Below are 20,232 nucleotides of genomic sequence, written 5' to 3' on the forward strand. Positions count from 1 at the left end.
CGAATGATAGAGGGGGGCATTCATCACCATCGGCCAAAGCAGAATGTCCGAAGATAATTTACAATAATAGCTCTATAGGAGATAACTCTTTCCAATCTGTTACTTATCGTTCCCAAATTCCCTAATATCTCAGTCGAACTTCCATTCCAATATACAGGCCGTATCCGATAGCCGACTAATAATTCCAATCTTTCCTAACAAAACACCTCGTCCTAGCTCAAAGGGACAAATCAAGCTTAGCCAAGAGACCCAACACCCATCCACCAACGAACCAGAACAGACGGACCAATCCACATAACAAACCAGAATAAAATAGACCAACCCACGCAATAATAAGACCAAGACCGAACAGGCTCACCAGCGCAAGAGACAATCCTCCAGTACCAGCCGAGCATTATAAGTAACTCCTCATGATAGCAGTGAAGTCCCTTAACCCGAGCCTGCACAGCCCCGAAACCCAAGAGTTTTACCAAGTTCCGAGCATGCCGCGGCCGTTTATGCACGGCCGCCACGATACCACTCCTCCAGCTGGGAAGAAGGCTGTCGAGGCTGCTAGAGGGGTACCGGCATGTCACGATACCACTCCTCGCCCGGGGTGGGAGAGGGCTGTCGTTAACGGCGGCGGATCAGGCGGGGTTAGTGCAGCAGCAGCCAGGGTGGGCGACAATATATTGTTTGCTGACGAATCAATTATCGCATATTCGTCAATATTTGCTAACAAATCTGCGATATTCGTCGATGCTGAGTAATCAATTCCAATATCTGCTTAGTCATCCACATTCATCTCCCCTCCTTCAATATTTACAAGCCCTGACCTTATCCAATGCTTCAAACACTCAAGATATTCAACCGTATCTTCACCTAACTGCATTCTTTCCCAAGATATTGTGCGGCGAGCCCCTGAAAATACTCTCTCCGGCTCAGCACTCATTGCTGGAATAGACAAAATGTTGATTGCCAGTTGAGATAGTCTTGGCCAGCGTTGTTGTTGTTGTGCATTCAGCCACCACGATAATGCTGAAGATTGGATTGGAATTGCAGCTTCTGAGATATACTCCTCGAATTCGTCTTTCGCTTGCATCATTGGAAGGATATCAAGATTTTGAGCAATGAGATCAAATTGGTCGAGATTTTCATCAATTTGCATCGATGATATCGTCGGAGGTGTAATTACTGACTGGTCTTTGTACTCCTCCCAGAGTTTTTTGACTGAGCTGATTGCTGGCCGTATCCATTTCTTATCACAATTGCGTTTGAGATATAAGGTTCGTCGTGATGGATGAAAAATTACCGCTGCTGCATAAAACGGAGACTCCTCTGTCTTTGGGTAATATTTATCGAAAACAGCCCAGCTTTTCTGAATCCGAGAGGATAGGAAAGGGTTGGATTCGTGTAATGAAAAGCTATTTTTAAAGTGCTGAGCAAGAACATCCATAGTAAATAAAACCCGGTCAATTGTTGCTTGATCTCCTTCGGTCATTTTTGTTGCTCGATAGAATGGTTGTAGAAAGGCCAATATTAATCGCAGATGTTCCCAATCGTCTGGAGAAAGATAATCCTTTTGGAGAGGTTCATACCACGATTTGATATATGAATCAATTGCACCTTCTTTTTCAAGTGCAACTTAGATCATCAAATACCAACTGTTCCATCGTGTAGAATTATCCAAAGGTATCATTCGGCCAGCAAGTTGAATGAACTGATTTATTCGAGTCGGGGATCCTCGGATATGGGTGATGTTGTGGAGTTTGATAAGAGGACTAAGATCAAGAGAGATCTGAGCCTCCTCTGCTTCAGTATTTTCATCTTGATTATCCATCTTCTTGAATAGAAATGCCTGGACAGCAAGATTGATGATATGCCCATTACATCGTATTCGATTGTCCGATGATGACCAAGAAATTTTCTTCTCACTGAGATCTGCTTCGAAGATCCTGCAAAGATTGTCGTTTGTTGAAGCATTGTCGCTAATGATTGTCCCAATCTTCGATAGAATGTTATAATCTTGAAGGACGAATAAAAGCGCTTCGTATTGAGTTACTGCATGATGTGATGTGATAGGAGGAAGTCCGATAAGTGCCTTTTGGAGGGTTTCCGATTCGAAATCCACAAAATGAGCACAAACTGCTAGGAATAGTTTCTGATTCGGAGAAGTCCAGACATCAATAGAAAGGTGAATCTTTGAGCGAGATGATTGAAGTTTTTCCGAACGATATCTTTGTGAAAAAGCCAAGATTTTTTGATGTGTTCTTTGATTATAGAATGTGCTGAAACGACTTCGTTTGATACTAATTAATTAAGAGCTTTGCAGAGCGTATAGAATCGAGGGCTTTCGACGATCCGGAAAGGAAGATTGTCAACCACAATAAGCGAAACAATCGCCTGTGTAATAACTTCTTTATTTAGCGCTCGTTTGAAGATTTGAGCATCAAGTTCAGAAGTCTGGTTGATCGTCATTGCTTTCTCATATAGAGATTGCAATGTGGTGTTGCTGAGCTCGTCAACCTTTCTCGGTTGGTTAGGAGCTATGATTCCGTGCTTTGATTGAAGGTGTTGTCGGAAGTTCGTTGTGTTTTGAGCACTCCATGCTAAGCAATATTTGCAATAATACATACGGTTTTTGCCCTTTCGTGCTGTCTCTCCATCTTGAGGCGGTCGAGTATGTTCCAGAACTAGGCTTGGAGCTCGGCCTGTATCTCTGGAGGTTGAAGAATCCTCAGAAACGAAAGACATCTTCCTTTGGTCAGAAAATAATGAGAATGAGAAGGATTTGGCAGATTTTTGGTGGTTAGTTGCGTTGGGCATCGAAATATTCGTTGGTTGTGCCAATTGGCAATGCCAGCTGGCAAGTTGTGACCATACAGCTGTAAACTTGACTGTCAGCTAGCTGACTAAGCAACGAATATCGTCAATATTTGCGATATTCCGAATACGGATACATCCGCTGACAAATACACGAATATTGTTATTCGTCGCCCACCCTGGCAGCAGCTGCTGGACTGCCCACGGTGAAGGGGATGGCTGGCGGAGTTGGCGGAGTTGGCCCAGCGGCCGGGGAGGAGCCGACGGTCCAGGGCGGCCTTGTCTGGGCCGCGGGATTTCGTTGGCGACTGCCGCCAGTTCAGTTATCTGGACGGGAGAGGGCGGCTGTGCTGCCGCAGGCGGCTGACGAGCAGGCGGGTTTGTCACCAGTTGGCGAGCGGGCTGTCGAGGCTGGTTTGACGGACGAGGAGGAGCCGAGGGGCCCTGGTTGTTGTTCTGTGGCCGATTCTGTGGCATCGGGGCTGCCGGGCGGGGACGATTGGTGGCTCTAACGGCCTGCTCGCGCCGTTCCCTCTCTTGCTTGGCGCGTCTCTCCCTCCCCTCCTCCTCGCGTCTCTCCCTCCCCTCCTCCTCGTGTATCTCCCTCTCCTCCTCCTCGCGTCTCTCCCTCTCAACCTCCATCCTCTCTTCTTCTCGTTGACGACGACGTTGCTGCCTCTCGGCACGCCTCTGGTCTTCCTCCTGGGCCCTCCTCTCGGCGTACTGTTTCTCGTCCTCCATGGCCAATAACCTGCCCTGCTCCCACTGCTGGCGGCGGCGCTGGCGTTGCTCGTCAGCCCTGACCCTCTCCTGTTCTTGTTGGCGGATGAGTCGGTCCAGCACGGTGTGGTATTCCTCGTCTTGTTGACGGCGCCGATTCTCTTGCTCGGCCTACTTCCGGTCTTCGTATTCTTGCTGGCGGCGCCGTTGCTCATTCGCGGCGCGCTGACGGTTTTGCTCTTGCTGCTGGTGGCGCCATCGCTCTTTCTCGGCGCGCTGACGGTCTTCTTCCTTCCTCTCCTGACGCCGGCGTTGCTCTTCTTCGGCGTATTGTCTGGCTTCCTCCTCCCGGACCCGTTTTTGCTCCTCTTCCTCTTCCTTCTTCTTCCGTTTTTCGTCCTTCGCGGCCTGTTTCCTGGCCTTCTTTTCTTCCTTCCGGCGACGTTCTTCGAGGCGCCAGGGCTCCTTGCCCCAGTCATACCACATGTCGCGCAGGGGCTATCTGTGTATTAGCTGCCGCTTAGGCTTCTAGGGCTTGTCCGCTTCGCGCTTGACCGAGGTTCCTCCTCGCCGCTCTCAGACGGCGAGCCATTGCGATGGCCGTGCTCCTTGTCATGTCGCTTCTTCTGCTCGCGCAAGGCCTTCCAGTTGATGCCGAATATGTTGGCGACTGAGATAGTGATTGAGGTAAAGCGGATGGCGATAAAATGAAGAAACTGAATGACGTTCGTCGGGAAGAGGGGTGACTGTAGAAGGAAAGTTAGTACCGCAGGCTTGGGTATCGCAATAAAGTACTGAAGAGATGTCCAGCAAAGTTGGTAAGAAAAAAGTCGAATGTCGATTGGTGAAATATGTAGAAGGTTTGGGGGTGTGAAAGTTTCTGCAATTAATAGAGCTGTAATATAGAGGAGGGGCAGGTAAGTTGTTGGAAGGCCGACGGATTGACCAGCCGTATTGTTCAGGCACATTTACTGCTTTTCATACGGTAAGTTGTACCAAATTTCCATGAACACTGAACAGGGGGTTCATTCGGACGAAACTCCACTAGTCTCTTGCACGTGAACTTTTCTCAGAGAGTTCAGCAAATCAGGGGCCAGTAATACAACGCAGATGCAAATTTGGATGTAGGAAGTTCTATATAAGATGAGTAATTAAGCGGGCTGATGTGTTTAGTTGTGCTGCCTGTAATCTCTGGGGAATCGCGTCGGGAGCCCCTTAAACCTCAAAAATAATTTAGAGTGTGCCGCAATCATAATTAGAGATGTTAAAGCTGAGAATAAAAGTAAGAAATATGAGATGCAGTTCTAGTTGGCCGAACATGCTCTGGATTATGAGGGGCGTACACTGGGGTTTAAGTAATCTCATCAACTAGAGATGGGTGTTTGCCGACACTGACTTGATTGTAAGTTTTGCTGGCATTTTTTGAAGCGAACATCGTGCCGCCCTAGTCAAACCACAGTCCTGATTATCTAGCCCCGATTGACGGTAAAATCACGTACCTAGCCAAAGGAAAGGAAGAATCTAGTAGGTACATATTAACATTCGTGCAAAACACCATCTAGGGCAGGTTCCCCTCACAGCTAGCGCGACTTGGAGGCCATCCACGTGTCTAATTTGAAAGAGAGGCAGTTGAGTGGCAATGCTAAGTTCAGATAACCGACGACAGACGACAATGAGTTTTGCTACAGGTATTTTCGTAGTTGGGTAAGTGGCCTCTTTGTTCGAAGAGAAAGCTGTGTCGTTGGGATCCTCAACCAATGCGGCCCCTTTAACCGACCAACAAACAAAGGAAGATTCTATAGAAGCAAGTATATTAAACCCGAACCCTGCTACCCGCCGCGGAAGTCGGACCCGATTTCTAAGCTCTTTGTATACATTGTAAGCTAAGCGTCGAGAGCAACGTGACTTTTGTCGATCAACTATACATGGAGGTCGAGATCCTTATCTCGGTGCAGCCTCCGGGTTCAGGCAGAATTCCGCTCTGCCGTGTACGTAGCATGCGTATGCAGGAGGGCCAATGCTGAACTCTAGCCGGCATCCTGCCGCCGGCTGTCAGCTTTTCCCTAGTTGAGCTAGGTACCTAGGGGCTGATGGGCATGCGGGCCACTGCTGCAGCTACTGTTGCTGGTATCACTTGCATTCCCGTGGCGTCGTTGGTGCAGTCAATTGCCAAGAGACCAAGGTGAGGAAGTTCCGGCTGTCAGCTGAGATCATACGCTAGCAACACTCCTGCAGCTATGGAACGGACATTTGAGCACTCTATGGAATTGCTTCGACGGATAGAGAGTGAAATGAACGGACGCAGCATGAATACGGCCAATATATGCAACCGCGCCACCCACCGGCGCAATGAGGTGGGCGTGCCCAGAAACACATGCAGGATTACATCCATTCGTAAGCTTTGCAGATGGGGGCTACCGTGTCCCCGCGCGCGCATTTGAAGATAGGGTATCAAAATTCCATAGGGGTAATTATGTCCTAAGTGGGTTATCCGAAGCAGTGCCAAGCATATATTAACTGCATTGTCGCCTAGGTAGTTCATCGGGCAACCCATCCAGACATGATGCTGACCCCGATGTGTCTTTGCTGCCACCCCTATGGCTCTGACGTTTACCGCAATTCAGAGTTCCTACAGGCTACCTTTCCCAAACTCAGAAGGAAAGTCTGATTAATCATGGCTGGGCAACCCACGAACGTTGACAGGGGTTACTATCTTCATGGCGGCCCCGAGAGAGAGCCATCTCAAATCGGGGAGCCCCAAGAGGAACGCGAGGAGAGCCCAGACAACGTGATGCAAATCCCGAGAAACTTCCAAGCGGGAATTATTGTGAGGAGAACCAACCTCCCAACCGCGATGCCAACATTAGCTTACTCCGCCGCGGCAGGTCGACGACGATGACGACTGTGTCGACGAGGACGACTGTGTCGACGAGGGGCTGGGTGACACGAACTGGCTATACGTGGGCAAAAGCGACCCAGCTAGCTGCTAATCATCCATTTGCTAGCTGCTAATCATCCATTTGCTAGCTGCTAATCATCCACTTACACGATGCTGACAACTTTGAGACGAAGTAGCAGCGAGCCAAAATCTACCACACCAGGCGATGATCAACTCATCCAGGAGCATGGCAGGATGCACCATTCGTACAAGCCAGAGAGTGAATTCCCTGAGACTCAAGCAGCTAAACAGCTTAGACTAACAGGTGCTAATTACCTACCTACCAACCCTGACCAGAATAATTCTTCCCAAACGACAATGTGAGCTCGGCCCAAATCTAGGTAGCTAGCGCAGACATTAACATGATAACCGCAGGTAGAGCAAGGCCGTTTAGGCGAGTCTCGCCCATTTGTCAACGCGAAAGAACAGAGAACGCCTCTCACAAGCCACGCGAGCAGACCTGCAGCACACGATTGCGAAGCGACTCTTTGGCGGGCTGTCGGTGGCACCAATTGACAAGCCCAAGCGTGTGCTCGACCTGGAGACGGGCACAGGCATCTGGGCCGTCGAGTTTGCGACCGCGCACCCCAAAGCACACCCCGAAGCACACGTCACAAGCATAGACCTCAGCGCGATCCGCCTCGCCAAGTAAATTTGGGGGAGGAGTGTAGACCTGTCGTCCGATACCTCCCACAGCAGCCCGTGGCTGCGCGGCGCCGGCCTCAAGGCCCTCGGCGCCATGTAGCTCGCCAACCAACTCGGCGGGCTGCACGGCATGTCGATGCGCATTTTCACCCAGGCGCTCGGCATGGCTGTCGACGAGGTCGAGCGGTTCCTCGCGGACATAGCCAGGGAGCTGCAGGACCGTAACATACACTTTTACTATATCTTGTATGCTGGGTTAGTCTCTGTTTCCATGTCACGAGGTGTCGGGCGTTGTGTTTTACCCTTGTTTCCTCCTTTTCCTCTTCCTCTCTCGTACCCTTTAAACCAGCGTGTTCCCGCTAACAGCAACGCAGGATGAGTGTGTATGGACGGAAGCCGGAATAATGGGCATGTTGTTATCACAGGGACGACTACGACACCGAGAGGGATGTAGTTGCAATCTGCCGAGCTATTTCCGCTACTCGATCAACATCGGCACTAAACGCAATCGACTTTGTCTCTCTTTCTTCTCTTTCTTCTCTCTCTTTGAACACCGGTGAGTAAACGCAAACATGGTGGCCAGGAAAACGCCTAGGGGTCTTGAATACGCCATCACACAATGTCTGGCTCGATGGACCGAGGTTGTTTCCTTAAACTCCCGCGGGAAGTAAGAACAAGAGCGAGAGGCCGATACATAAACATCTCTCAAGGTTCATGGTTCGTTGCTGTCAAACCGTGCCGGGACCAGGATGCTAACTGTTGGTCCATTTCCTGAAACGTTGGATGGAGTGCGAAGCGAGAGGTGACGTCGACAATGACGGGACAAGTCCCCACATGGTCCTGGCGTCCGGAGAGCAGAACCACAGACGCGATGACGTCGACGCCGGAACAGGCAGAGCGAACAGCGAGGTGGCGCGAACGAGGATCCCATGTCGAAGCCCCGTTTCGCATGGGAACACACAGACATGCAACTGCGAAACAGCACTGCGACGAGGAACAACAGCTAGACCAAGGTACGTCGGTTGCCCATATATACACCAAACGAACGCGAGCTACATCCGCAGCCAGCATCGGTTTAAAACCCCTGGGTTCTCGCCAGTCTTCGCATGGCCAGGCCCATACGCCGCAGCTAGTCTCCCCATGGCCAGGCCGATACGCCGCAGCCTATCTCCCCTGTGTCTTCCCGCGAAAATATAAAGATACAAAACCCAACAAGTGGACCGTCGAGGGAAAGGGGCGAGTGCAGCGTAGGAGGGAGCACCCCCACGGCCGCGGCCGAGGCACAAGCGGCGGGCACCAAGCAAGCAACCCGGAACAGCACCGCGCCATCCTAAAGGAAGCAAGGCATGAATGCGAAGCCCTGGGCCTCGCCCCCGGGCCATTCTGGCCCAGAAAAGCAATGGGTGACTGACAGACAGACAGACAGACAGCATGCCACGCTTCTTTGTTTATCCAAAAACGAGAAGGAAGAAAAGAATAGAGAAATGCCACAAGCCCCGAGGAGACAAGCTTCTTCAAACAATGCCATCCCCTCCCTCAACAAAGCCCCATACATGCCAAAGCAATGCAATGCAATGCGCGCCTGCAAATGAAGAAAACAACGCGAGCAAAGGGGGCTGGCTGAGAGAGTGCATGCTGTGCTGTGCGAATGTTTTGCAAGTCCTGCCCTTTGGTTGTGTTGCGTTCATGAGAAAGGAGAAGCGAGGCTCTTCTGTATATGCAAAGCCGAGCCCACATGAGGGAAAGAAATGAAAGCATGATCGTTTTGTCGTTATAAATAAAAACAGGAATGATGAAAAAGCTGCAAGATTAAAATAGAGAGAATAAAAAGCTGCAATGCTGCATTGCCCGTCCGCCGCTGCCGCCACCGCCGCAGCCACAGCTCTGGCAACAGACCAGGTCTTCACGCAGGTCGGAGGCGGGAGCTTGTGGTTGGGGGTGACGTGCGGTGGATGGGGTGATCGGTAGGTTTGTACAGGATTCGGTTCGTTCATCGTGACCGCCTCATGGCTCGGCTCGCGCCTGAATCGTTGCGATCGGATCTCGGATGTCTCGGGGGTGTGTTGGGTTTCAGCGGGTTTTGGGATGGATGGGAGTGCTGAAGTAAGCCGGGTGGGCGGGGAAAAAAACAAATGTCATCATCATGCTGCCGTCGTCGCCACCGCTGCCGCTGCCGCTGCCGCTGCCGCAGTTGGGCGTGACGAAATGCGCGAGGCAAGGAAAGACCCTCAAGGAAGAGAGTGGCTTGCTTGCTCGCTCACCGCATGTCACTGAAGCTGTTGCGGCGGCCTGTCCTCCACTCATCTTCCTGCCGCTCGTCGTACGCCTGGCGCGGGGGCGTCATATTGGACGGCTTGGAGTTTGAGCCGAAGCCGGGCATGGACGACCACCGGTTGAGACGCTTCTGGGCCTTTGATGGCGTGTCGGCGGGTGCGGGCGACTGTGTGGGCGATGGTGGCGCGCTCTCGGGGGAGTTGTTGGCCCGGCTGGTGTTGGAGGACGAGCCCGTCGTGTTAGGCGAGTTGTAGATGTATTCGCCGTCCACGTAGATGGCGTTGGACACAAACGTCGAGCGGCGGTTGCGCCGGCGCGTGTACCTCTTCTCGAGCCGCAGGAGCTCGAGCTTGGCCTGGATGCGTTCGAAGATGTTGAGACCCATGGTTTCGACGGTGGGGTAGCTTGCGCTGCGAACTGGCGAAGCCGCAAGAGGTGCGACGTGAGGTCTGTTGTTTGGGGTGGCAGGAACCACACGGCGGTTCTGGGCAAGGAGGACTCCTGGCTACTTAAACCGCGAACTGAGTTGCAGCTTGCAGCAACGGGAATTCGTCAATCTCGTGGAAATGATGATCTCTGGGTGTGGCTGACGTCTAGCGTGGCCTAATTGGTTGCTGTCTCAGATTATTGGGACGGTATCTGCGTCTCGGGGGATCGACGCGCGTTTGCAGAGGGAATTGACTCCCGGGGATTCGACGAGAACAGAGCTGTGACTCTGCGGATGGAAAGATGCTCTGCAACGACAGAAAATGAGAGGACAAAAGCTACAGCTAAAGAATGACAGAGCCGGGTGCACGCATCCGCCCCTTTAGTTGTGGGAACCGAGGGGTTGTCCTGGGCGAGGTTGGGGGAGCGAAAAGGAGGGAGCTGGCGATGGGATGTGGGAGGAACGGGAGGCAGGTAAGGTTCCTGTCTCTGTCGGGATGCAACTTGGCCATCGCGCGGAACGAAGGACGAGCACGCACATCACAGCGCCTGGGCAGCTTGTCTTGGGGTGGAGCCCGCTCTGGCGGGGGAGCGCTCCAGTTGGCCAACGCCCTGCTCGCTGCGTGTATTCCCCACATCGCCTTCTTCGCTGGAGCGGCTGGCGGCCAGGATTCGGCTCTGGTTCTGCAGCGGTCTCTCCGCGAACGGGCCTGGTTTTGCTGCAGCCCAGACCTCTCCCCCTGTCCGTTTTGCTGATAAGGGCGCATTGACACCGGGGCGACAAGAGAAAAAAAGGCAAGGGCGTCTCATTAACGACGCCGGGGTGGCGCCGCTAGCGTGCTGTGCAGTGCGCTGGGGCAAGTCAGGCTTAGCGGCACAGGCTAAAGACGCAGGGGGAAAAGTTGCAGAGGGCGAAGAGCCCGCACTTTTGTTACTGTCCGGTTCAGAGACTTCTTCGCGTGCACTGCATGCATCCTGCAGATACTCTGGCTGTTCCGTTCCTTCTTCGAGGGGTGATGGGAGGGTAAAAGATGAATGAGGGGTTTTGGAACGCAATCGCGTGTTCTGCGCGTGTCAATTGCCGCCTTGTAGCTCCTTCCCGGTTGGGCGACGAGAGCCGACTTGCGCCATCCCACGGAACATGCAAGCCATCCACCATTTTCTGCAGTAATTCAGTGGGACCGTTCCGCAACAACGCTGGGGTGCTCAACGCCCGCTGGGTGCTCTTCCAGGCATCCCGCACGGATTCTCCCACGGATTCTCCAGCAATGCAAAAAGGGGGACCCAGAGGTTTAAAACTGGCGCGCATTCAGCCAATTTGGCTCGACGCAATCCCGACGATGGCTGTGTGCTGTTTCGCGGATCGCCGCACGGCGCGTCGTCGATTGGCCCAGCCGGGTTGCCGAGCCGTCTTTGACGTCGCACCGCTTCAGCCTCATCGATTGAGTGGCCTTAATTTGCAGATTCCATTTCTTTGTGCCGCCGTTAGTGCACGGCAAGGTGGTGTGGTGTGCCACGACACACCCGGGCCAGCATCCAATCCACCCTTGCTTCCACGTGTTTGCCCACCAAACGCCACCCTGATGCATACCTTGTGTCAACCTGCCTATACACCATCCCACGAGATATAGTTCTATAGGTGAACCTTGGTCAACCGCCAATAGGGCTAGATAAAAGCCGGGCAATAAAACGGGTGATAAGTAAGCGGCTAATCGTAGCTTAATACCTTACATAAGATATGGTTCGTGATTTTCCGCGCCTTCCCGTATCAGACCCTCAAACACCTTGTCAAAGCACCTCTCGAGATACCTCGTGTAGGTAATAAAATTCTCAGGCTTCAGGAACAGATTAGAAGGACTCTAACAATTGGTGTCGAGCAAAAGGTGTCAGGAAAATCAAGTCCCGCAGGGGGTTGTGGGATAGGCTGGAAGAGAGTTGCTTTCTATGTAAAGAGGAACCAGCAGGAGCTTAGGTATGATAGAGTAAGCAAAAGTGGCCGTAGCGGGAAGAGTCTAACAGGCCTGAAAGTCCCGAGGGGACCTGGGTCACGGAAGAGGCATGCGAGGAGCGCTAGAACTGCTAAGGGGGTATGAGGTCTACCAAGGCTCCGGGTACACTGGCCCGCGAGTAATGCATATAAAGACAGAGCCAGCCCGTGGAGACTTGGCTGCGGCCCAGAGATGAGTGCTACCGCATACATTCATCCGTTTGTGTCTGAAATAGGGGGCTTGGGTACTGATTAAAAGCCAGCAAGTTTTGCGATGGGGATCGTGTGGAAAGGAAAGAAAGGAAAGAAAGGAAAGAAAGGAAAGAAAGGAAAGTGAGAACCTCGCAACGAGGAAACGAACGACAGGGTATTTCTTGCTAGTTCAAGACCCAAACTAACGAGAACACGCGGTACACGCCTGTGCCACGAAGCTTTGTTGCCACTGCCACTGCCACTGCCACTCTCAACTCTTATCTACCAAGCCCTTTACAGCTAGTTGGTTGAGAACTCGGCTTGGATAGTATATAGAATCTGTTTAACAGAGGAAGTCACAGGAGAGAAGTCACAGAAAGAAACTTTATGATAGTTGGGCAAGCAGAGTCGGCTGGGTATCTGTCGCGGGTTCATTTACCGAGACACAAGCAACTACTAGTTGTAGTCTAATTATCTTATAACAAGATCATGGCTCCTAGCCATGCACCAAACTCCCCACCGCACATAACCCACCGCACCTATCCCCCACACCAACGCACATCTAGAGCCGAAACTCTCTCTACTCCTCATCCGAGCTGTCGTCAGAAAAATGCGAGACGGGCATATAGCCCGAGGCGGGAACGTAAGCCAGGGTGGGCACGGCATGCGAGGCGGGCACGGCATGCGAGGCGGGCACGGCAGGCGAGGCGGGCACGGCAGGCGAGGCGGGCACGGCAGGCGAGGCGGGCACTGCAGTCGAAGCGGGCTCGCCGTTGGAGCCCGAGGCAGGAGCAAAAGGCGGGGGCGGCACCACAATCGAGGCGGGCTTGTCGTCGGTCACGCCCTTCCGCTGGAGAATCTCGGCCCTCTTCTCGAGATACAGGCGGTAGGCCTTCTTCGGGATGTCGCTGTCCTTCTCGTAGAGCTGGAAGCGGGTCTCCTCCCACACCTTGAGCTGTTCTACGAAGCCCGCGTTGGGGAAGATGCAACTTCTAACGCCCAGGACCTGGTTGATCGCCTCGCGGTGCGTGATGCTGTGCTTTCTCATCAGGTAGGCGACGACGGCGGTGGTAGAGCGCGAGATGCCCATGCGGCAGTGGACCAGCACGCGCGGCTTGATGGTGTAGTCGAGCGCAACGGGCTGCAGGGTGGAATTGAAGTCGACGGCAAAGTTGTATTCGAGGCCCGTCTTTTCCTCCTCGTTCACAGCTAAGACCACTCCCGGGAAGCGCAGCAACACTCTCGGCACCGGGCCCTTGGCGAGCTGCTCGTCGATGAATTTGCAGATCCGCGGCAGCTGGGCGAGGAGGTTCTCCGTCGCTGTGTCCTTGCAGTCGACGAAGAGGTGGCGCTCGGAGGAGATAAGGCTCCGGAACTTGGAGTCGAAACGTGCCTTGTCGAGGTCGAGCAACGTCACCACCGACGTGATCTTGTGGCGCTGGAGGGCGCTGAGGTGGGCGGCCTCGACGCCCCCGAGGAAGAGGCCGGGCTTGATCTTCGAGACGCAGGCAGAGGTCATGGTGCAATTAGGTGTGTGTGTGTGCGCACGAGCCGGAACGAAAAGATATGCGTGTCAGGAAGAATGAGAATATACGCGTGCGAGGCGAAATGTGAATGTGAAGATTTGGTTTTCTGCGTGCCTGGTTTACGTGCGGTAGGTACGGCCGGAGTTTCCAGGTAGATAGGGTCAGGTTTTCAATTCCAAGGCAACGGACCTATTGAATCACGTGGAACAAAACGCGGGCAGAAATGTGTAATGGCACAGCGCCAAAAGTACTAAGATAAAGCTGATATTAAGATAAAGCTGATGGGATGAAGTAGAAAGATTGCCCGGCCTCCCTGTCTCCTTTGCTCCAAGCAAGACGCTTACTTGCCATGAAAGCATTTACCGTGCACCTGTCACCAAGTGCCAGCCTCGCTTTTGCCATACGAGATGTGATCTTCTTTAAATATCTGAGGCACCCACATTCGGTTTATTCCGTCGGATTGTTTTTCGAAGCCGGGGATTTTATAGTGAGGTGAGGTGAGAAATCAATATATATGGACAGAAAAGAACATCACGTAGCCGAATGTATAACCTCAACTAATCACGAAGGAACAAAATAACTAACGCTATCTGCCTACCCAATAGGAGAGCTTTTTAATCGCCAATACCCCTCTAGATAGCAACTAGATATAAACTAGAAGGTTGCTCAGATCAAAACCTGATTACGTAAGGATTGGCTACGTAAGGATTGGCTACGTAAGGATTGACTACGTAAGGATTGGTTTAGCATTAAAAATCTGTACTTCTGTGGGAAATATTATTTAATTTCCGCACGACTAGTAATGTAACTATCCAGTACATGCTCCCTGGAATGTAACTATCCAGTACATCCCCCTGGAATGTAACTATCCAGTACTTCCCCCCTGGACTAAATAGTGTACTGACGTTCACTTGCTGTATACGATATCTGCCCCCATTTTTCATCCATCTCCCCGATATCGAGATGGCGAAGCTTGCGTGTGGCCCTCGAATTTCAGCAGTCTCGGCCGCCTCGATACGTACATCTCGGACAGGGCACATATGTCTCGGTGTAAAAGTCATTACAGATTATTTATTCTGGTCATATTTAATCGGCGAGAATCTGCTCGGTACTCGCCGAGTCCGAGCCTATATTACCCCCGCTAATCTTGGTGCTGCTTGACGGGATGGGTCCTAGGTGGATAGCATCACCCCTCTCGGTAGCAAAAGACTTGCCGACCGAGATCTTGTTCCGCATAGTCGAGCGGTCCCGGCTGTGGTACTCGTACCCGGAGTGTTTGGGCGGAGTGCTCCCTTGGCGGGCGCTCATGAGCGCCTGGGGCGTGAACAGCGGCTTGAGGGCCGGTGCGCTGGCGCAGATGACCGCGATGTTGATTTCGATGACTGACCAGACGTTTACCAGGATGCTCTGCTGGAAGGGGTCCGTGGCGAGCGTGTATGTGTAGATGGTGTGCAGGCGCACGATGGCGACGACGGTGGCGAACGTGCCGATGCCGAAGATGCTCACAAGGGCAATCTTCTCGTGGCGGGGCCGGTTAATGCCCACCAAGGTCTTGATGGGCAGGGCGAAGATGATGATGTCGGTGATGATGTTGACGCCTGACGTGACTGCGTGCGGCGCGGTTAGTTTGACGCAGGAGGTGTCCACCGGGTACACTTACAGTAGAAGAATGCCGTGGTGTTGATGCACTTGCCGTCCACGCTACCCGTCAGGTCCCACATCTTCGCCAGGGGCTGGCACTGGGCCAGGGTCACGACGATGGATACGATGAAGAAGAGCGAGTGGAAAGCGATCATGGCCATGCACGCTCTGCGGAGGGCGGTCGTGACTGCAAAGCGGAGATACATGAGCAGGATGGAGAACTTGATGAAGTTGACGGCGCCGTAGTACGTGCACTGAATGGCAAGCGTGATCTGCTCGAGGTTCAGTCAGCAAACCCCCCCCCCTCCCCCCCCTCCACAAAAAAAAGAAAAAAAGAAATAAAAGAAAAAAAGAAAAAAAAAAAGAAAAAAGAAAAATAAATGAAACCGCTAGAGTCGGAATCTTGCGCAGGCCTACCCTGATCAGGTTGTACATGTTGTCCAGGCTGAGGGTCGACATGGCGTGCCCTATGCCGTTGTGCCTACCGAGGAGCACCTCGGCCAGGTAGCCGACGCAGAACACCAGGGCAACCAAGATGGTGGCATCATCGGCCCCAAACCTGCGAATGAGTGCCGCGCGAACAAACGTGCGGGTGGCGACGATGAGGACAGACAGGCTGGTGAAGACGGCCGTCGTTATCACCAGCTCGTTCTGCCGTCGCTGGTCGGCTGCGTATGTGTCGCTGCTGTTGCTCTCCATGGTGCCTGCGTCTGTACCCTGCAGTCCGAGAACGCTGGCCTCGAAAAAATGCTCTCAACCACAGCGGCGGGACTTGGGTTCCTTTTGGGCCCAGCGATCCCTCGACGCTCGGACGTCCGATGCGCGCCATGTGGCCCCTGGCGGCGGGTCCTGTTAGTTCCTGGTCACCACTAGTCACCACTAGTCGCTCGATTCATGTTCCAAAGCTCGGAACGCCCACTCGGGTAAGCATATCCATAATTTAGTGGCACGAGTGGCTACCGGTCAAGATGTGGGCAGATAATTATGCTCGCTAATCGGATCGCGGACCTCTTGGCGGGTCAGAGCGCTGGCCGTGGGGTGGATGGTCCATCTACCGAAATAAGTGAGCTGAAGCCAAGGTGTTCGAACCGAAGGGCCCACTTGCTCGATTGGTAGCTGGCGCGAGATGGCGGCGCGCGGCGCACTAAAGTAGGTGTGCTGCTTGACATGCAAGCTCTCCGGGGTGCTCTCGATGGGTCGCTATTGCTGATGACGGGTACCAGGTTACCGTGGTGTGGTGATCTGGAATTGCGAGATTGTGGGAAGTTTGGTGAGGTCGCCTGTTGTCGGACTTTCCACCCCTCTGATGGATGACCTGCCGAGCAGGTGCCCCGTGCCTTGGGAAATTTGATTCGTTGCACTATTCTAGCCGCATAGGCAGCCCCGTATTCTCGAGCCTAGTTTATATACGCGGGGTTCTTAGTTCTCTCGCCTATCCTTGGTCAAACCTTCACCTCACGCTATTGTAAGAAATTTTGTCTCCGCTTCCTCAAAGAATCTGAAGACGATGGACTCCGGGCGCCCTCCTGCCTGGCTCCCGGCTCTCAGCTGGAAACCGCCCAACCTATACAACCCGCCTGAGGTACCACCCGCCTGAGGTACCACCCGCCTGAGGTACCACCCGCATCCTGCCTACAAGAATGCCCTGGACGCCGACCAGCTCCCCCGTCGTCAGCAGCAGCATGGCGACGAGGAGGGGGTCTGAGCTTCTGGCTTCTTTGCTTTCCAAGTCCGCCTCCATCATCCTCCTGTCCTCGGCACAGTCGGCAAGCAAGACCAGAGCCCATCCGTACCCGCTGCCCTCTGTCTTGCCCCATGGACCGGCATCGTAAAGATCGTCCAGCTGAATACCGCGGCCCTAGTCCCCCCACGAGACCGCCGACGCCGCCGCCGTGCGCGGCTCATAGGCTGCACCTTCGCCGCCAGGGTCATGCGGCCGCCGCTCAGAGCTCCATACGGCGCAGCCTCAACCAATAGGTCGACTTCCCAAGCCTTGACAGCAGCGTACTCGGCCAGCCGCGGCTCCCACGACGGCACCGGCGACGGACCCGTTAACGCTCGCCCACGACCACGACGGCGCCCGGGCCGTGCCCGGCCTCCTGGCATCCGGCGTCACGGGATGCCACAGCAGCTGCGCCAGCCACGTGCCCGGCTCCGCCTGGTCCGCCAGCAGGCCGGCGGCGTACGCGGGTTCTCGCCGCGCGCCCTGCTCATGGCCGCCATGTGCTGCGCGAGCGCCGCCACGGCCCACAGCTTGTCGCCCTCGCGTCCGAGCGCGCGCCGGGTGTAGCCGGCCACGATGACGCCCACTGCCCCCACGTCGGCTGTTCGATCAGCGAGCCGGCCGGATAAATGGCGTCGACGAGCGACTGGACGCCGGGGATGGTGTGGTTGGTCAGCGCCGTGATGCTGCCGCCGCAGCCGCCAAACGAGTTGAGGCACGACCAGTACAGCTTGCGGCGCGCAAAGATCAGGATGCGTCGCGACAGCAGCGACTTCTGCAGCGTCCAGCCACGCGTCGTGATGGGCTCGGGCGGCGGCGTGTCGAGCTCCTCGACGAGGAAGACGCGGCCGATGGGCGCATGGCTGGCGGCTTGGACCTGAGGCGCATCTGCACGGGGCCGAGCGCGAGGCCGGCGTCTTTCCGTACCCGGAGGAACCCGTCCACCGCCCTCTCGGACGAGGCCGCGCACAGCGCGAAGGCCGCGCACAGCGTGACGGCCGCGCGCGCGCCCGTAGTAGCTCGCCATGCGCGTGATCTCTCTTGCCTTGTACGGGTTGTTGCCGCGGCCGTCGACGTCGTCCTGGTGAATGCACAGCGAGTCGACCCGCAGATAGCGGAAGCCTGTCGTCCGGGCCACCCACACGGCCTCCTAGAGCGTCCGCGGCAGCCTAGCTAGGTCGATGCTGCATTTGTAGTCGGCAGCCTTGCGGCTAGGAGCTTGGCCTACTGGTCGCCTCCCCAGCAGTAGGAGAGCGCCATGAAGCCGGCCTCGGACACGTCCCCATGAGAGCCCCGTCGTCGTCGGCCGTCTCGACCAGTCTCAGCCGGGGCGAGGCGGATGTGCCCACGTCAATCAGCCGCGTAGGAACGTCGCCAAAGCTCACCATCTCCCTGGGGAGGGCCTCCTCGGGTTCCCGATCTAGGGCCAAGTGTCCGATCTGGTCCGTCCTGCACCAGGCGTGGCGGTCCATGCACACCGAGAAGCAGTGCCTGGCAAACTGCATAGACTGTTGAGACGTGACGTCCAGCCCGTAGGGCCGCGACAGAACGTACTCTGACGCCGGATCTCCGGCAGCGGCGCAGGCGGGCAGCTCGCCGAGAACCGTCGAGCTCGTCCGAAGGTGCTCCGAGACGGCACCTGGGCAGACATGCCGGAAGCTCAGCACGCATCGTCCGTCTTGGTCGGGGCCCATGGAGGAGAGGCCCGAGACCTGGAACCGGCAGTGGGCTGCGATGGCGTCCATGACCTCGGGCGCCTCCCACCTCTCCGCCACGGCAGGAATGTAGCGCGCAGTCTTGGCGGCGATCCAGCGGTACAGCTCGCAGCCCGACCGGGCCGCGGCGACGGCTTGGGAAACGTTGTGGTCCAGGGCTGCCGCGTACCACAGGTCGTGGCCCCCCGAGGTGCCAAAGGGCCATCCGCAGTTGGAGCATACGTACCCGCCGCTGTCTGTGACGTTGCCCCCCTTTGTGCTGGTAGTCCCAGTAGATAAAGACGCGCTCCGTGACTTGAAGATCGAGGTGTGCCGTCTCGCAGTGGGTGCACGCGTGGGGGTTCTCGAACGTGAACGGCCTTGGCTCTGGCGGCCCACGATCCGGGTACCGCAGGCGCTCGCGAACACGCTGAAGGAACGTGATAGCTTAGAGGGACCCCATTGCAATTGCCCCTCGCTTGTCAACGGCCGCGATGTGGAGGAGTCGTCATAAGCCTGGCCAGGTAATTCGGGGATGGGAATTGTTAATTCAGCCTCTCTACACCACCTCCAGCTCGCAAGCTCGCCTACGGTGGCTCCGTTCAGCTGTATTCTATATTACCGTGAGGGTGCCGAAAGTTTCTCGCACAGCGAGCGATTGGCTAGTTTTTGTCCGTGTCGAAATGGACTCGAGGGACTGGTCGATCGGATGAACCTCGGACGGGTTAAGCCGTAAAAAATTCCGCTTTGCTGTGTCGTGGTTGTGTTAGGAAGGAGCAATTTCCCAATTAGTAGATATAACGCGTAAGTTGTATGAAGGAAAGTGCCGCAGGCTCCAAGCGCCGCAGGCCAAGAGCGTCGCAGGCACTAGGGGTCCTAGGGGGCTTGACCCCTAGAAATCCAACAATTAGACCATAAACATCGAAACATTAAATTATCCCGAGAATTTGTTTTGGTATTGAGGGGCTATCGCCGCGAGGCTCCCTTTGTTCTGCTTGTCAAGATGGACAAGTATGACGGCCCGGCTTGCTTCCCTAACAATGAGGCTATTCCGAGAAATGTGGTGCCGATCTTCCAGTCCTTGGCGGACTTTCAGAGCGGTAATGCGGCCTGCTCTCGCCGTCAGTTCCCTGTTACAAGTGCCTTGCGTGCGGTGGATTACCAGCGCCATGTTGACGCCGGCGAGGTGTTGGTTCCGGGTGTAGCCTAGATAGCAGAATCGATTTTTTTCTGCCTCAATACCATGTTGTTTACGTTGTGATGACTCGCCTGTGTTTTTTTACTTTTAACAGTTGACACAGTTGACACAGTTGAGTCATGGCTACGAGTTATGGCACAAAGCGGGGTTGTACTTACTAATTTCATGATAAAATGGCCCAGCCACCCCTTCCCTCGAGCGAAGCGAGGACAGCCCGCGGCAGGCGCCGCCGGAGGCATCCGTTCACCTGACCCCTTCCTGACTAGTCAGGTAGCTTATTTTTATCTACCAGGCATGTCCTTGGCAGAACATCTTTGCGTCAGATCTGTGTACATGACAGCTTAGGTTCTGCTTCTCCAGAGAGGGGCGGCGTGCATGAAGCGGAGAAGGTGAACATGTCACCACCTCTTCTCGGACAAAGGTTGGGCATTTATCAGACGCGGCGCGGTAATATTAACGGCGCGTC

General features: G+C 54.6%; 9 protein-coding genes across 9 annotated transcripts; 3 read left to right on the plus strand and 6 right to left on the minus strand.

Moving 5' to 3' along the window:
• Nucleotides 1–2,965: 2,965 nt before the first annotated feature.
• On the minus strand, nt 2,966–4,008 carry B0T26DRAFT_677949 (uncharacterized protein; the record flags this gene model as incomplete). The annotated part of the gene is made up of 3 exons (XM_060440164.1): nt 2,966–3,110; nt 3,224–3,617; nt 3,753–4,008. The coding sequence occupies 3 exons, from the start codon at nt 4,006–4,008 to the stop codon at nt 2,966–2,968; spliced, it is 795 nt and encodes a 264-aa protein (XP_060294963.1).
• Nucleotides 4,009–6,196: 2,188 nt separating this feature from the next.
• Nucleotides 6,197–7,235, plus strand: B0T26DRAFT_873734 (uncharacterized protein; the record flags this gene model as incomplete). The annotated part of the gene is made up of 3 exons (XM_060448009.1): nt 6,197–6,349; nt 6,408–6,462; nt 6,919–7,235. 3 exons carry the CDS (start codon nt 6,197–6,199, stop codon nt 7,110–7,112), a joined length of 402 nt encoding a protein of 133 aa, XP_060294964.1. The 3' UTR covers nt 7,113–7,235.
• B0T26DRAFT_753733 (uncharacterized protein) lies at nt 7,236–7,510 on the plus strand (the record flags this gene model as incomplete). Its single annotated transcript, XM_060445741.1, has 2 exons — nt 7,236–7,360; nt 7,480–7,510. 2 exons carry the CDS (start codon nt 7,236–7,238, stop codon nt 7,508–7,510), a joined length of 156 nt encoding a protein of 51 aa, XP_060294965.1.
• Nucleotides 7,511–8,567: 1,057 nt separating this feature from the next.
• On the minus strand, nt 8,568–9,230 carry B0T26DRAFT_367719 (uncharacterized protein). Its single transcript, XM_060434651.1, has one exon. The coding sequence runs from the start codon at nt 9,097–9,099 to the stop codon at nt 8,620–8,622; it is 480 nt and encodes a 159-aa protein (XP_060294966.1). The 5' UTR covers nt 9,100–9,230; the 3' UTR covers nt 8,568–8,619.
• Nucleotides 9,231–9,362: 132 nt separating this feature from the next.
• On the minus strand, nt 9,363–9,764 carry B0T26DRAFT_677951 (uncharacterized protein; the record flags this gene model as incomplete). Its single annotated transcript, XM_060440165.1, has 1 exon — nt 9,363–9,764. One exon carries the CDS (start codon nt 9,762–9,764, stop codon nt 9,363–9,365), a length of 402 nt encoding a protein of 133 aa, XP_060294967.1.
• Nucleotides 9,765–10,704: 940 nt separating this feature from the next.
• B0T26DRAFT_367712 (uncharacterized protein) lies at nt 10,705–11,592 on the plus strand. The gene has a single exon (XM_060434650.1). It carries the CDS (start codon nt 10,837–10,839, stop codon nt 11,434–11,436), a length of 600 nt encoding a protein of 199 aa, XP_060294968.1. The 5' UTR covers nt 10,705–10,836; the 3' UTR covers nt 11,437–11,592.
• A 1,215-nt stretch (nt 11,593–12,807) lies between these two features.
• B0T26DRAFT_600177 (protein-tyrosine phosphatase-like protein) lies at nt 12,808–13,488 on the minus strand (the record flags this gene model as incomplete). The annotated part of the gene is made up of 2 exons (XM_060435713.1): nt 12,808–13,179; nt 13,225–13,488. Coding segments are annotated over 2 exons (636 nt in total), but the record flags the coding sequence as incomplete, so codon positions are not given.
• An 814-nt stretch (nt 13,489–14,302) lies between these two features.
• On the minus strand, nt 14,303–16,010 carry B0T26DRAFT_367735 (uncharacterized protein). Its single transcript, XM_060434652.1, has 3 exons — nt 15,569–16,010; nt 15,171–15,423; nt 14,303–15,117 (listed from the first exon to the last, which is right to left on the minus strand). The coding sequence occupies exons 1-3, from the start codon at nt 15,848–15,850 to the stop codon at nt 14,597–14,599; spliced, it is 1,056 nt and encodes a 351-aa protein (XP_060294970.1). The 5' UTR covers nt 15,851–16,010; the 3' UTR covers nt 14,303–14,596.
• Nucleotides 16,011–16,598: 588 nt separating this feature from the next.
• B0T26DRAFT_873737 (uncharacterized protein) lies at nt 16,599–19,739 on the minus strand (the record flags this gene model as incomplete). The annotated part of the gene is made up of 6 exons (XM_060448010.1): nt 16,599–17,009; nt 17,160–17,377; nt 17,403–17,996; nt 18,103–18,848; nt 18,922–18,998; nt 19,731–19,739. 6 exons carry the CDS (start codon nt 19,737–19,739, stop codon nt 16,716–16,718), a joined length of 1,938 nt encoding a protein of 645 aa, XP_060294971.1. The 3' UTR covers nt 16,599–16,715.
• Between the last annotated feature and the right edge of the window lie 493 nt (nt 19,740–20,232).

This window comes from Lasiosphaeria miniovina (genome assembly GCF_030549165.1).
Source record: "Lasiosphaeria miniovina strain SMH2392-1A chromosome Unknown B0T26scaffold_5, whole genome shotgun sequence".
Taxonomy (NCBI): Eukaryota; Fungi; Ascomycota; class Sordariomycetes; order Sordariales; family Lasiosphaeriaceae; genus Lasiosphaeria; species Lasiosphaeria miniovina.